The sequence below is a fragment of the Balearica regulorum genome, chromosome 1 (assembly GCF_011004875.1).
Source record: "Balearica regulorum gibbericeps isolate bBalReg1 chromosome 1, bBalReg1.pri, whole genome shotgun sequence".
In the NCBI taxonomy this organism is placed as follows: Eukaryota; Metazoa; Chordata; class Aves; order Gruiformes; family Gruidae; genus Balearica; species Balearica regulorum.
The window spans coordinates 68,972,088-68,988,721 of NC_046184.1; the positions used below are offsets into that span (position 1 = coordinate 68,972,088).

The window sequence follows — 16,634 nt, forward strand, 5'->3', positions numbered from 1 at the left end:
AGTAGGTGTGGAGAACATTAAAAAAAAAGGTCGCTTGTGACACAAGAGATTATTTAGTTCCAGCCTCCATAAATGTTTAAGTTTGTCAAATGGTGGCTTGGAGACCTTGGTTCAGACAGCGAGTTTTTTTCTTTTTTTTCCTATGATGGAGATACTTTTCTACTAAAAGAACAGGTGAGAACCATAATTTGCTTTAGAACCTACAGGCTCTCAAACAATAAGCAGAAGGTGCTCTCTTTTAACCTTTAACTTTTAACATGCTACCACAGATTTATACCAATGACCTAGAAATAAATATTTGGGGTCTTCTTCCAGACTACAGAACCATTCAAGTGCTTCAGCTTCTTTCTTTCTGTCAAGCAGTGTCCAGTATGTCCAGACAGGCCCTCAGACCCCAAGGGACACCTGCCTGATTTCACCAACATCCTTATTGTAAGAGAGCATGAAAAAGAGTGAGAGAGGATGAAGGAGAACATCAAAGTTATTAAGTACCTATCTTGGTCTACAAGTTGGTCTTGTTTTCTTACGGAATAAGCAGAGGGGCTTATTAATAAGAAGCAGCAGGCTTCTTCAGAACTGACCAGACCTTTGGAACAGTCTGGGGAGCTGAAAAGCTCCTCTCCTCACTCCCAGTCTGCGGAAAGATTTGATGGAGTACAGGGGGGCCTTATGCAATTCCCTGCAGCAGTGACTCATTACAGTGACTGGTAGGTGAACTGCAGGGAGTCTGTATCTCAGAATTAATCCATCGATGGATGGGAGCTGATAGATAGTATGCAAATAGATGCTGTTTTCCTGCAGCCTGTCAGGAGCTCCAAGCAGCTGCATCCTCCACTTTATTCCTTCTGTATTAGGTTGTGCTAATTTCCCTGATTGCTGTTATGGCTAAATGGTATCTTAGCATAACAGAATTTGCATCTGACACAAATCTCCGTTTGGTGTCAGGAGCTATTGTAGCTTTGTAAGATTGTTCAGGATACATGAGAATTGCTCAAATCTGCTGTGAGAAGGTATGCCAAGAGTCACAGTACTGTGTAAATGTCATTTGTTTCGATACCGTTTTCCAATGAAACCGTCCCTTTTGCAAAAAATACTTTCAGGGAAAGCCTCTTTTAATGAAGTCTGACTGACTCTCACAGCTCCAAATAGCCTGCAGCATTTTCAGAAACGAATTCATATACTAAGCAACCATCAACTGAACTTAGCAGTTCATCTCATTTTGCAAATCTTCAGCAAAGTTTGCTTTGGTGCCCTTTACAATCAGCAGGAAATTTTTGCTAAGACATCACAGTGAATGTCAGAGTATCAGCCCCTTTCTCTCCTTCCTATATACTCTTTCCAGCTGATTAGAATCGATGCTTCATTTTTGTTGTTTTAATATGCAGGTTTAGTTCTGATAAGTGGTAGCAAGGTTCTCCTGTAGTTTGCTTTCATTTTAGGCTGTGTAGTTATCTATATGTCTTTGTGTCTCCTCCTTGATTCTTCATTTCTGTATTCATACATACATGCACACATGCATGTCTTTCCCTTTTTTCCTATGACATTGCAGAATCTTATTCCACTGGGGACCATCTGACCTATATTTGGATCCCACCCAGTGAATAGCCTTGGCCCTTGCTGTGCTCTTCATCTTTAGAGACTTTTCTCTCAGAGGGGTTTTTTTTAAAATTTTTGCCAGCCACCTCATAAGAGATGGAAATGAAAACCTGGGACTAAGCAGATAAATAACTGCACATCAATTAACACACAAGTGACCCTGCAGCTCCCATAGGGCTGGATGCTCAAAACCCAGCTGGTACCATCACTCAACAGCACCTTTCCCCTGAGGATTTCTGTGCTTCAGTGTAGATGCACAGCTCTCCGGCCACCACATGTTCTTATTATGGGCCCCAGGTGACTCTGAGCTTAGACCTTCAGACAGACTTCAGTGGGCAATTTTCCCGGCTGTTAATGAGGCTTCTTAGATACTGCATCTAGGATCTCATATTCACAAAAAGTAAAAGAAATGGATATCGGAGATATCAATGGCTCCATGAGTACAAAAACAAACCTCAGCTTCTTTGATAGCTAATCTCAGCAACTAGGAAACCTAAAAATGATTGGCATACTCATTCTGAAATGTTACTGTGTCTGCTCCCCTCAAACAAATAAGATTCCATTCCAGTCAGCTACTGCATATTTGTGCTCAGCCTTTCATTAACTTATTGATCATGTGATGATACACTATCCTTTGCTACCTTTGGGGAAATAAAAAAATGGGGAAAAAACATGCTCTAATGGTGGGGCTATTTCATGCTTCCTGAATATTCAGTCCAATCCTCCTGGTCTCTTTCTGTCCTCCTTTCTCCCCAAAAGCTTCATGGATCTCCAAAGACATCCCACAAGAGAGGGTGACTACCATTCCCCAGTAAGCCCCTGAGGCTGCTATTATGTGACATGTAATTATACGGCTAAATCAGGGTCAAGCGTCTCCCTTTAAGGGTAAAATATGGTATTACACTCTAAATTCCTGTACTGCAAAAACAAACAGTGCCATCAATTCATTTCCAGTCAGATCTCCACCCCCTTGGGAAAAGTATACAGAACTTTCTGGTGGGAAAAATAGTTTGGAAATGCAACCTCTTTATTAGAGTGAAAGCTTTTCCTTCATTCAGCTTGTCTTTCATTAGCCACCCTGGTACACTCCAGTGAGGAATGTGGCTTGAAGAGGTACTTTGAGGTCACAAGAGACAAGTCCCCAAGGGGTGTAGTTTCCTATTGATATGTACTCATAACTCCTGACAAGATTATGAGGTCTGATCCAAAGCTAAGTAACCACATGGCCGTTCGTAGGTAAATGTCTCTAAGAGGGTGGCTTTTTAAGGACGGATTCCATTACCTTGCACACAAATGAAGCATCTATGTTCTCTGTTTTCTTTGAGCTCTCTTACTGTGAATAATATCTTCCTATTTTTCACACTTTTGTTTGAAACACAGAGGGAGCAGGTGAGGAGGAAAGGAAGGTTTTTAATTTCACGTGTTTCCTTAATTCAACACTGATATATTGGATGTGGGGTTGAGTAAAACCGCATTCATGTCCATGGTTCCTCTCTCTCACTCGTCTAAGAGGTACAGGAGGAAGAGAAGAGCTCTCAGAGTCTGCCTTACAGCCACACAGTAACAGACCATGGTACTGTGATCCCAGAGCAGCCCAGCCCATGACTTTCAAGCAAGGAGCTGGATGATGAGACTCAGCAGAGCATTCCAGGAGAAAGAACGCACAGTGTAAATCTGGAGCAACTCCACTAAAGTTAGAAGAGTGACTCCAGATATGCTGTGGTGTCACACAGGTCCAAAGCAGCTATTTGTGATAGCAATGAAAAAGGGACCTTTTCCTTCCAGACCTGAGTCTCTCCTGAGATGTGCCAACTGTGTCAGTGCAGTGTCATTGCTTCTGATGAGTTTACATTACTGCATCTGGGAGCAAAATTTAATTCACTGGCTTCAGTGGTCATCTGAGGACAAGGTTTGATGCTGCTTGTCACCTGGGTTTTGTACCAACAGCAAATGCTGTTTTACCAGCAGTGATGGCTATTGGGCTCTATGTCTGGAGTTGCTTAGTAAAAAGAAATTGTGAATTTGGTTGCATCAAAAACATTCTTTGCAGTATGATGCCAATCATAGTAAACCTAACCACCTATCCATCACCACAGATTTAAAAATAGTTGTCATTTTCATGAGCAAAACCTGAACGACATGTTTTGGATCTTCACCCTTGCAGCTGCCCAAAAACAAACTCTTTTTTTTTGGAGTTGTTTGGGGTCCTGCTGAAATCCTTAATAGTTCCTATACCATGCAATTTGAGAAGGAAAAGGAAGAGAGCCATGCTATTGAATGCACGTATTCATTTGGCATGTGAGCAGTGCCATTGCCTCCAGCAGGACTGTGCACATGAACAGGGGCAGGAGGATTGGGTCTGTTGTCTTCTACTCCGTTCTCTTTGATTCTGCAAGTGTACTCTCTGCCAAGGTCGCATCAGGCTGCAAAGGCACTTTTTGCAACTCTGTATGATCTGTGTCTGTCCTTTATTTATTCAAAATGCATTTGCCTCTACAATTTAATCTGCTGTTCTCTCCCTCCTCTTCCTCTTGGTGAAGTCTAATTACAGTTTTGTTCCAGGTCCATCTGGTTGCTAACGATGCTGGACATCACCGCTGAATTCATTCTAATATTTGTTGTGTATTTTCTAGGCTGGACGCTGAATAATAATATTCTCTGAATTTGCTTTTGCTCCTGTTTCCTTCCTCCCTGTTGTAGCTAATTGAATAGTAATGTGTAGCCATGGGATGATTACTTCTCCCAGTGTAGATCTGCTAAGAGTTGCCTATTTCAGGCTGCAGAATAAAGAGTGGTTTTTTCCTGTTTTGAGGAGCAGATTTCAAAGTCCACTCTACCAGCTCCCTTCATTGGTGTGGAACCAGCTGGGCAGTGGCTTTCTCTGCTTCATCTTTTTTTTTTTCTTTTATTTTTTTCCCCTGCCCCAAACATAACACAGTTTATAACTGTGAGTCTCAAAGCATCCTGGAGGCGGTGTTTCAGTGTTTAGAAAGACACTTTTTGCCAGTGCCTGCTCCATGTGATGGTTGAACCCACACTAATTTCAGGTTCCCAAGCCTGGCTTTGTGCAGTGCCAGTGCTGGGATTTTTTAATTTATTTTTTTCTTTTTTTCCTTTTTGCTTTCTGCAACGCTGCCTGGGAACACAGACTCACACTTTACCCATGACCTGACTCTCTTAGCTAAGAATAGTAGTCGCAGTGCAACTTGGGTTCAGTCTCACTGGAGACATGCTGCAGCTGGGAAACAGGGAGGTCAGATTAGCCCATGCTCACAAAATCAAACACATAAAAGGAGTACGGAGGATTTTGTATGTTTGCCTCCTTTTAGGACTGCAGAACAAGGGGTAAAGGTTGGCGCAGGTGTTCTGTGAGCCAAGATAAATTTTCTTTGCTCATGACGTTGACTTGGACAAGAATTTTATATACAGGAGCTCACCTCCTGCGCTGAACAGGTCCTTTTCCAAAAGGGTTCTGTATCCTTATGGCCCATCCAGCCAAAAATGACGCAGGATGGGGACAGCAAGCAGTGGTGATTAGCATCTCCTGAGCCCTGCATAGAACAATGAGAGTTTGAGATAGGCCCCAAAGTAATTCTGCACAGTAAAGTGAAGGTGTGAGTTTAGCATATGCTAGTGGGCCTGCCATAGCATGTCCTAGACAGCTGATGTTGCAGTGATGCTGTGGCGCTATCTTCAGCGTGAGTGAGCAACAGGTCTCGCTCTGAGCACATGCTGTAAGCTGACTTTGCTCTCATTCTTACCCCTTCCCGGTGAAATGTGCCAGCACGTGCTACATTCACACCTTCATTTTGTGGTGCAGACGTGCTTTCAGAGTAAGAAAAATACCAGTCCTGCTCTGTAGTTTTAAGACAGGAGCTAAAGCATTAGTGATAGAAACTGTTAGGCTGATGACTGTTGTAATACTCATTGTGACTGGGTAAAAATAAAGGTGATGACCAGGGAGGTTTAAATAACACATCCCTGGCTCAGCTGTGCCCTCTGCTGCATTGTGACGTGGCAGCCAGGCATTCCCAGCACCAGCACAACATTACATCTGGAACATGGACTGGTGGATTGACACTCACACTGGAAGAAGGGGAGCCATTTTTTGAGAGAAGCATGTGACACTATTCCCGTACTCTTCCCCCAGCCAAATCTAAGCCAAATGGGGAAGGGTGCTGTGTTTCTAGGAACCAGAGATGTCTGGAGGAGCTGGTCCTGCAAGTCATACTCCTGTGAGCAGCCATGCTCAAAGCGATCTATGTGGCTTCCCTTCACCCCTCGTCCCAGAGTCGGAGGGGAGGGGTGGCTGCCCTGGGATCGCACTAGCTGGATAGGGACTGCTCACACAAGTCAGGGATCCCAGGACTGGGCTACAGCTTGAGATGGAACAAGTAAACTTAAGAGGAAAACCCCTTGAGGTATCAGGGCAGTAATTCTAATGGTAATTTTGAACTGTTTTTGTCTGTCTAACATTCCTTTTTAATCCCCATCCTGCCTGCCCCTTCCTTATGTAGGGTTACTTTAGTGATCCTTGGAATGTTTTTGACTTCCTCATCGTAATTGGCAGCATTATAGACGTCATTCTCAGTGAAACTAATGTGAGTATTACTCTACCCTCCCCAGGATACCACCACCTCCTCCTCCTCTGCTGTTCCTTCTCTCTTTCTCTCTTTATTTCTCTCTCTCTTTTTTTTTTTCTGGTTTTTTTCCCTCTAGTCATGCTTTTATTGAACTTGCCGTCGTCCTTCTCCTTCTCCCAGGGAAAAAAAAAGGAGGGGGGGAAATGCCTCCTTCTTTTTCACTTGTCATAGCTCGCCCCAAGGCTGTGACTGGTGAAAGCGCACAGAGTTTGGGGTGTGTGTGCTTTTTTTCCCTCCAAAAGGTAGACATGCTTGAGTGTAACTTTCTGACTAACCAGGCTTTTGTTGATACCCTCCATCATGTGAAACGTTACAGAGGTTTGAGCAACCAATACTGTAGAGTGGTAAGAGACTATTTAATATGCCCACGTAACCTCTTTCTTTTCTTATTTTTTTCCTCTTCTCTCCCTCTTTCATGCTTTTTTTTTGTTTTGTTTATTATTTTATTTTATTTTACTTTTTACTTTTTTTCCCTCTTTTCTCCCTTTCCCTCTCTCTCTCCCTTCTCTCTCTCTCTCTCTCTCATTCTTTCTCTTCCTTTCTCTCTCTCTCTCTCTCTTTCCTTGGCTTCTCTGCCACATGCAGCACTATTTCTGTGATGCATGGAATACATTTGACGCCTTGATTGTTGTGGGTAGCATTGTTGATATAGCAATCACCGAGGTGAACGTAAGTAGCTGGCGTCTGTCCATGATCGTGCCTGCTCTAACATTCATTTGTCTTTCCCGGGTTCTTTTTTTTTTTCCCTCCTCCTTCCTCCTTTTTTTTGAGTTTGTTTTCAGAGCTTTTTGGTTTGTTTTGAAGTTCTCTCTTTTGTTTGTTTGTTTTCTTTTTATTCTGTTTTAATTTTTGGAACGTCTTAAAGGACTTTTTGACTGTTGCATCATTTTCTTCCCTTCATAATCCGCCTGGCATGAATTAAACTGTATAGCAGGAAAAGTGATGGGAAACGTGGAGTGTAAGTGAAAAAGCTATTTGTGCCATGGGAAGCTGCTAGAATAGTCCCAGGCCAGCACTTTGGTCTACCCAGTGTTATGCTTTGCTTCCCATGGCAGTTCAATACTCTCCACCCCACAGAGATCTAAAGGTCAGTTCTTTCGAGGTGGAACTGCGGGAACCAAACCAGGAATCCTCCCTGTGCCTCCTCACGCAGGCTTCCTCCAAAAGGAATAAAGACCGAATCATCTCTGTTTAGAGGAACCTGCTCCTAATGTTGAGGTTGTAATTTGAAAAAAGGTAGATAAAGTAAAAAGAAAACAGAAAGCCCAAAGAAAAACAAAGTGCCAGAGTTTCAACCCAGTTTTTTGGGTTTGCAACCGAGTTTGCTCCATCTCACAAGTTCCAGCAGCACAATTGACACTGATTGGCCCCACTGGTGCCCATCTCAGCAGACAGGTGAAGGACTGAATGAGCCACGGAGACTGAAATGAGCAGCTGGTGTTCAAGGAATAAATCACATCAGGCAAACTTTTTCTTCTCTTTTTTTGGAGGTGAATGGATATAGAGTTGCAGGATAAATAGACAAAGGACAGGCAGGAAGCACACAGATTCCCAAAAGAAAGACTACACAGGACCCACTGGGTTTATGAGCACAGACAAAAATTGCACTGCAAAATCCAGCTTAGCGAGGCCAGGAAAATAGAAAGGCTGAAAGAAAATTGCTGTAAATATGTTAATGAAGAGCAAATCAATCATGAATTTGCAAAACAGTGTGGCTGTTGAATAAACATTCCAGCTTGGAATTGTTGTATACTGTAGAGGCAATCCATCGCAAGCAGAAACTGACACCATAGTTTTCACTCAGTGCTGTGTTTAGGGAAAAATGTAGGCAACATTTTGAAAAAAATAAAAATGCCTTACTTTGAATTTTTTAAAAAAACCCCATGTTTTCATATCTTGGTTCTAGTTTAATTTCTGTTCAACTTCATTTTTTCTAATTCTGAAACAGGGACTTTTATCCAAGAATAAATGAAATATTTTATTTGACACGAGTCTATTTTCTTTGTCTTTTGAGAGAATGGAAGATAGTTTCTAACTGAAAATGAACTTTTATTTTATATCTCTCAAATGTCTGACTTTCTAGACACACAAAAAAATGTTTGCAACATTTTCCCCAGAATGTTGTAAACAATTCTGGTTGCCCTTTTACTAGAGAGATACAGGATTGGGCTGCCTTTGTAGAGGGAAGTTACGATGATCAGCAGGCTGAAGTTGTTATTTTAAAGAATGAAATGACAGCCTTTTTCATGCCATGCTTGTCACAAGAAAACTAAATGGTGAACCTGGCAATAGCCTTCAGGTTGTGGAAAAGTTCTATTTTCATCCATTGAGGCAGAACTTTAGATGGTAATTGAGGAAATAAGTATAGTTAACTGGACATGAATTATAATAAACATCAGCAAGACTTTCCTGACTAATGTATTTGAATCCATACAAAAGTCTTCCAAGCAGAAAGGAGGGGGAAATCCTTGTGTTTTGGTAAATAAATGGAGGTCTATCATAGCAAGAAACCTTGTACTGGAGGGAAAAATCTAATGGATCCTCTTGAAGAAAATCAGTCATTTTCTATAAATTAAAGAACTTTTGTATGTTATGGTTTAAGACACTTTGATATACTTTAGTCATTTGAGAGAAGGCCGTCACCCAGGCTTCCTCTTACAGTTAGTGGAAACGCACACCTCCCCGTGCCAACTGGTGCCTCCCTCTACCTGTGACAGGGGAAATGAATTGCTCTTTGGAGGTGCCCATCCAGTGACTGGAGAGTGTCTAGCTTTGTTAGGTTTGTCTAGACACCCAGCTCGCAGACGCTAAATTTAAGCAGGATAAATCGCATTCATTCTCAGCATGTTGTCGAGAAGGTCATGCTGCTGCTAATTGTGCTGTGTTCAGATCTTCAGTCTCCAGGGCTATCTGTGCTGGTGTGTTTAATTACCACTGACAAGGCTCCCTCTCTTTTCCATTCCCTGTCTAAATTCAAGTTCATATCAGACAAGGCCCAGAATCCAGTTTTTGTTTGCAGAAGTCTATGAAAAGTGAGGGTGTGCCTCTGTCCAAACAGCCATCACCTGTCTTAGTTGAGGAGGAAGCAGGAGCAGCCCTGACTCTTTTAGTTAGGGTTATGAACAGCATTTCTTGATGGTCCCTCTGTTTCCTCTAAAGAATCCTTTCCTTCTATACAGTTTTAACAGATTTCTGCACATGTCTTTTTGTTACCTGGCATGTTTAAATCTTCTCTTTTTATCTAGGCAAGTCCTTTGCTACTAGTTTCTAATGTTTGTTACTAAAAACTTGCACAATCTTTTGATGCACTGGTAAATGAGCAGCAGCTATGGATGGAGTTTGTTTCTGAAATGTTCTGAAATCCCTTTGCACTTATAACCCTTATTGAATAAGAGAATGTTTTGTATGTTGGTTTGTCCTGTCAGATTCCCTTCCTGCTAGCAGCACTTGATATGTTACATCTGTAGCAGATGGGCTTTGGAAGTAGCAGCCCATCTTGGACGGAGAGTTGTCACCTTCCCAAGCAGTGTGAGGGCAGTTTATTAGATATAGTTCTCCCCTTCTCCTCAGGAGCTTGTTGCTTTCTTGCTGTTTGTGGGTTTGAGCAAACCCTGCCTTGTGTTTCTGTACATTGTCTTGTCTTGTTCCAAGAGACCTGGAGTCTGAAAAGGAAAGAAAAAAAATAAACCCTAAAATGCCAACAAACTCCACTAATTGGAGATGTTTAGCCTGGTCGGGTGCAGGTAAGATGTTTCTGCCCAACTCCTTAGAAGCTGAAGAACATTTGTGGTAGGGTCTTGGAAGGTGCTGCTCTTGGAGCTAAGGGACAGTTGTCATCGTGGTCAGTTAGGGAAGATGGAGAAACCTGGAATAGGTCAGTTTGACATGTGGCCATAGACATGTACACCTGAAATCTCTGTGAGGTTCACCAGACGTTTGCACTCAGGGGAAGCATACCCAGCTGGTACTGGGCTGCAATAGCTGTAGTTGCGGTGAGAACCCTGAGTGACAAGCTCCACAGTGTGCGTGTAGGTATGCACTTGCATCTATTTGTGCAGTTCCCCGTGCTCTGTTTTTTTCCTTTTGACAATTATTTTTGTTTCTTGAAAAGGAATTTCCCAGACCAAAACCTTCATTAGGATATATGTGAGTGTGCATGGGTGGGTCTTTGTGTGTGCACTCCATTGGTTGTAGTATATGTTCCTGAATGCGTTTGGATACCTGTGTATGGGCTACAAATCCATGGGAGAGTGTACAGATACGAATCCTCATGTGGAGGAAAGAAAGCGTGTATGCAAGCATACATATTTCATATGTATTTGTGTTGTGAATGGTTGTTGATGGAGACACGAGTTGTTGTGTATGTAACTGAGTCTATGAACATGTTTTCTGAGCCAATGTGACTATCTTACTGTGCAAGTTTGATCTGCTGTCGGGTGGGTGTTTATATCTGAGAGTTTCTTGTATGCGGGCATGTTCCTCTGCATGCCTGTGGGTGAGTGTACACTTGCATGTCAAGCTCAGCATATTTTTGTTAGCATGGCTGTGCATTCAAAAATAGTGAGAAGGCATGTGCTCGTGAGGTAGGACCCCAGGTTGCCTTCAGCATTTCTGAGTCCTTTAGGAAGCCTCCACTTGAAACACCTCTGTGGTATGGAGATATGTCAAGTAATAAGTCCGATTGCATCACGTTAGGCCCACTTGCTTATTGCAACTTGGGAACATCTCCCAGTTCCCCCCAACCAGCTCGAGAGACACAACTGAGTAAGCGCAAAGGGCAGGTTAAAATCTGGTGGGTTTGAAAACTTCAGAGAGTGGTACAGTTTCTTCCAAATTTACTTTTAAATTGCCTTACTTTCAAGCTGCATTTTGAGAGCTTTGCTTCTCAGTAAGTGTTACAGAACTAACTTCTTAGCCACATAATTAAGATTTTTTCAAAATTTTCTGGAAATATTCAGCGATTCTATTTTGGGCCACTCTTAAGCCACTTCTCCAGTAACCTAAGAAAGAGGGAAGGACTTTTTAATCTGCTATTCAAAAAGAATTTCCGAGGCAGAGACCACATCTACCATGTGTCAACTCTCTTTAAGTGCTAAGACCAGGAATTACTTTGGGAGAATAAGATGAAAGATGGTATAATATATGGAGCCTGGGAGGTAGGGCCTGTGGGTTGTATTCCTTGGACTTTGACTAGATCCCTATACCTCAGTCTCACCATGAGTAAATTGGAGATTGTTGTTATTCCCTACATTAAGAAAGCATTGTCATTAATGTTTACAAAACACTTTAAGTCCCTTAGAAGAAAACATGAAGGTGGTAAAAATTATTACTATCTATTATAATGATAATAGGAAATAAAATGTTATAGGAGTTGAATAAAAGCCAGCAAATTTGGCATATATCATCCCAGAAGTAGCCCCAGGCACAAGCTTGCATTTCCTTCCTTGGACACAGCCTGGAGTTGAGTGCTGTGAAGCTGACTGACAGCCTGCTGTCCCCTCCTCCAGGCAAAGAAAGTTGCTCATTACTATTTGTTGTGTTGTATCAAAGGGGGGAAATCAAGATTGATTTGTGCTCTGTACTACGGTGCCCAAAGGGATGAAAGAAAAACAGTCAGACCTTGAGTCATCGGGAAAGCTGCTAATGTAACGTCCTTCCTCCCAGTCAGAGAGAAAAGTCGGCACCTCTCTGGTCCATAGGGTCCTTTTTCCTTCACCCTTTCCCCTGCAGGTGTCAGATCAAAGATTTGCTGTGGCTGAGTCTTTGTTGGCCACCAAAGCAATGCTTGCAGCAGCACCCGCTGAGCTGGATGAGTCCCTGTGACCAGCCGAGAGGTTGGCCCATCCAGCTGCAGTGGGCAGTTCATGGCAAGCAGACATGTGAGAGTTACAGAGGCATGTTCAGGTGGGAGAACATTCAGGTGTCTCCAGAGCACCAGCGTAGGATATCCGTGACAGTGGGGACGTCACGTGTTTGATTCTGTCTTGAAAGGATGTCAGGGAGGGAGGGTTCGCGCCTACCTGTGAGCCTGTTGCCGAGGGCTTCTGTCGGTGCCTCTGAGCGTGTCTGCATGTGCGGGTACCTCTGTGTTCGTCAGCTGTGTCTGGGAGTGTGTGAGGATGACTGAGCAAAACCATCTGGACTGGTATCCATCCCACCTGTTTTACTCAGTGACCATACTTGCGTGTCTGAGTGTGTCTGTGAATGCTGCAGGAGGTACAGAGGAGGAGGAGGAGGTACCCATGACAGGTACGCAAAGCGATACAGCAGATGTGATAAGCCAGGGGGGCGTGCATGGGTACGAGATGAGAACCATCAGGGATAGGGAATTGGTGACTTGTGGGCTATTGTGAAATAATGGAATATTTCCCTGCGTAAGTTGCCCTCCAGTTGTAGCAGTACATGTTTTCTTAAGAGTGAGTGTTGTGACTGGTCTGAGGGTTGATGGAAATGGTGGGGTTTTTAATAGAAGAGGTGACAGGAGAAGAAAACAGGAATGTGCAATATTGTGTGTGGTCTGATCCATGGTGGCATGTGGGAGACATAGAACCTGGCTTCAGGAAGTAGCACTCCTCCTAATAAGAAGGTTAGAGAAACCCAAAACACATCTTGCTGTATTCTTCCCCTAGAAAATGTTGGTCAGGTCTGTTGTGCCCAGGCCTGCTGGGTAGTGGTTTGGCATTTGTCTAGCAGATATTCAGGAGAGCTGAGTACTTTATATCTTGCACTTCTGAAGAGTTTTCCAAATTCTGGTAGGAAGTCAGCAGAGGGTTGCAGCTTGGTTGATTCCTGAGTACTGGTGCAGTAAGGCCAGAGAGATACCAAAGCCTTCAGCTCCCAAGAATACTTGGAGACCTGTGCAGCGATATCTCCTTTAGTCTTTTTTATTTCTGAAGTAAAGCAGCTCAGGCTTAAACCAGGCGCATGGGGCCTTTCCTTACAGTCATCTTGCTTTTGGTGTCAAGAGGCTTCATATGATTTGTCATGGGCTCCTGCTCCCATTCTTTGGAATATCTGACAGCTTATACTCAAGTCTCCCTCTCACCTTCTCCTGCACTTCTCCCTTTTAACCCACCCCCCCGCCTTTCTTCCTTTTCTCCCTTGCTTTCCTCTCCCTTGTCTCCAGCCACACTAAACCTCACAAGTTCATTTTCACCCTCAATCAATGTGTCTGAAGGCAGAGAACCAGTGGCTTAAATGCTGCAGTCCTTATCCAGGCAAAAGTGCCCCAGGGCATTTCACCTGCAGAGGACTGGAGTGGTCGGCCCCTGCGACACAGTCCTATACACACACACCCCCCCGCAATGGGAGCAAGGATCGGTGGAAGGACGACATACATCTAGCCTGCACCTCAGTTGGGACTGGCATTCATCTCTGTCGCTGAGTCTGTCTGTCTGTTTTTCTGTCTCTGCCTGTCTGGTTCTCTCCGCTTCCGTGCCCTTTGCTGCTCAGATTTAGGCCATCAGCTGCCACCGGACACAAATCTTTGCAGTTCCTAGAACTTTGCAAGTTCATTTACCCAAACCTTCTGGAAGAGGCAGAAAACATCTCCCTCCCTCTCTCCTCCTCTCTCTCTCTCTCCTTCTCAAATGCCGTCTGGGTAGCAGAGGCCTCCAAATTACGTAGCAAAGGGCTGGAGAAGCACAGTGGCTTCTTTTGACATCTTGTGTTGTCATACCCTTACTGCTGCCATCCTAGAAGTTGTATGTAGTCCTGAGTTATCCCTGTGTGTGTGTTTATGTATGTATATATGACTTGTTTTCTTTTTGGAAAAACTACTGATAAAATTGATGTGGGGTTGGACTTAGTTTGGTTTTTTTAATATCGCTAGAATAATCCAGGTAACACACCACGGTGGCCCCAGCTTCTGTATGTAGAAAGCCACGTTGAAGCATGGTTGTGAGCTGTAGCAGTGGCAAACGCTAGTAAAGAAGTGATTTATTTTGCCTTTGGTGAACATAAGGACAGCTGACCTCAACTCTTCCCCAAATTAGGCTTAGATCGATTTGAAATTGATCACCTCCCATGCTTAATCAATAATTCTAGTGCATGTTTTTCACCCTGTCTTGGTGAGAAAGAAGTATGGTAAGACTGTGTGACCACAACCATGTTTGAACAGGGTTATTTTGTTTTTATTTATGTATATTTTTGTCATGAAGATGGGGCCTCTTTTTTTTTTTCTTTTGGCTTAAAAATGTTGCTATTCTGAGTGCATTTCCAGAGTTTGTAATATGATTTACCCATTCACAGAGGTGATTTTGGTAACTGCACAACTTTTTCTGTAAGAAAGTGTATATGAAATATGGGCAAACAGAAAAAAAAATGTATTTTTTGCAGAAAAGGGGATAGTAAATGCAAATGACTCTTTCCTCAGTTTACTTGAGTAGAGCTGTTACTGATGACTGGCAATATTAGTACCGTAAGAAGAAAACATGTAGTTTCCATGGAGAAAACCACTTTGAAAAGCTCTCCATAGTATCCATTTTTGAGGAAATACCTCAATATTGTGATTTCCACAAAACTACTTGCTATACTTGGCTTCTGACATTATTCCAGGTGCATGGAATAATCAGAACATACTTTAATGCAGGGGAGATTTAAGAGCAGCATTAAAATAAATTTGCGGTACTGGATAAATATAACCACACACATGCTCGTTAATTAAAATATGAGAAACTGAAGATAAAGAATCCAGGAGAACAAATTCTTAAAAGCTAATTGTAAAAGCAGTAAAGAGAAAGATAGCCCTGTAGCTGTACGACTTGATGCACAAACCTGTCTGGAGTCCTTCTGAGTGAAAATGTTTAGAGCTTGCTTTAAAATGGTGGGGCACAGCATCTCATTGACTGCACTGAGTGGGTCGTGCTTTTAATTACTGTGGGCTTTCACATACACAAAATCTCATTGGGTTTTAAGGCTTTTAGGGAAGGAGTCCCAATTTCTCATTTGACCATGAGTTATTGTTACAGTAACAATAATAGCTAATGGTAGGAACACAAAGTACCACAAGCCTTGTCCTGTGTTGGTTCGATGGTAAAACAAGTATGTGGCAAGTACATTTAAGTACAAAGAGCTCTTCAAAAAGCCACATCCAGATTTTCTGACCAGTATTTAACTTTTCTTGTCATTTTTCTATCACTTCACTTTAAAAAAAGAAAGTTACAATATTCTGGCATCAACATTTGTGATATAATACAGTTATATTTCATTTTTCTTTTAATGCCAATATGTTTTCCCACAAAGCTAGTTAAAACGCTCGAAAGAAAAAAAGAACAAAAAACATCAGAACTACCCCAGGCTGGTTATATTTTCCATTGGCTTGCTAGCCAGGATAAATCATTCCTTTTGCCTAGCAAAAGTTTCTTTTAACTTTCCCTGAACTCTAGTAGAGATTGTATGTTTATATGAGTCCATAGAAAATCTCTGATTCTTTAGATCATCTCTTAATATATTAATGCTAATTAACGATAGCTCCCCAAATACTATAAGTTAGGTGGTGCTTGGGTAAGTTCAAATCCAGCTAGTTCTGTCATCTGTATCAATTCCTTGAAGCAGTGAAAGATGTTTCCTGCATTCAATTCTCCTTTTCCTAAGACCTACTTTGTTTGGAATGCCCAAGGAATTTTCCAGCATCACTGTTCTCCACACGCAGATTGCAGTAATAAAGGGTGCACAATCCCCTGTATTTCAGTCATTCAGTTTTGCTGTAAAAGCTTCTGTTCTTCATCCAAATTACAAGAGTTTTTAACATCAGTCCTCCAAGACCTCATTGTGTGCACCCTCTTACTATTATGCATATTTAGAGATCTGCTAACTGGTTCCAGATTGCACTGCCAGTTGCAATGAAAGCAATGAAGGTGACAGAAGAAGCGAAAACACACACAAGTATTTTATTTGTTTTCCTCTTTAACTTTCTCTTCTCTCCCATCTTCTTATCCCCAGTCACTTTCTCCAAATTTTGCTGAAATTTTGGGTAGCAGAGATCATGTTTTCTATTCCCAGGAGCACTAGGAGTAGTGTTCAGCAAGGCAGCAATTTGTTGCCCTCTACCTACTGCATTGGTGATTTTTCCTGTCTATCTTCAGCCAAGGTACCATCCGTCCAAGGGAAAGGTTGTTCCCCGTTGTGAAGGTTTATGTGCCAGACACTCGGTAGCAGTTCAGCATGGTGATGGGTACCATTTTGCAAACCCAAATGCACAGACTAGCAGGAATTTTTGAGGTTCCCATTAAAAAGAGACCTGATTGTGGGAGTTTTGCTGGTAGGCAAGAGAATGTAGCCTCCCAACCAGATTTGTTATCAAAGGTAAACACATATAAACTAATTTTACCCTTTCTATAATATAGTCTATATAGCACCCTCATTTAGCTCCTGCCCTGCTCCCTCTACCCTCAT

General features: G+C 42.5%; 2 protein-coding genes across 10 annotated transcripts in view; one reads left to right on the plus strand and one right to left on the minus strand.

Annotated features, from left to right (window-relative positions):
- CACNA1C (calcium voltage-gated channel subunit alpha1 C) overlaps window positions 1–16,634 on the plus strand; it is a 487,179-nt gene that overhangs the window by 423,920 nt on the left and 46,625 nt on the right. For 6 of the 9 annotated variants that reach the window (XM_075756832.1, XM_075756860.1, XM_075756879.1 and 3 more), the window contains one exon: window positions 6,825–6,908. In XM_075756832.1, the coding sequence (XP_075612947.1) occupies window positions 6,825–6,908 (84 nt within the window). Of the gene's footprint in view, window positions 1–6,113; window positions 6,198–6,824; window positions 6,909–16,634 lie in introns of all 9 variants that reach the window. The other 3 variants (XM_075756869.1, XM_075756850.1, XM_075756906.1) reach the window with 2 other exon arrangements.
- Window positions 1–16,634, minus strand: part of HDHD5 (haloacid dehalogenase like hydrolase domain containing 5) — a 197,254-nt gene that overhangs the window by 83,527 nt on the left and 97,093 nt on the right. The gene's annotated exons all lie outside the window — the stretch shown is intronic.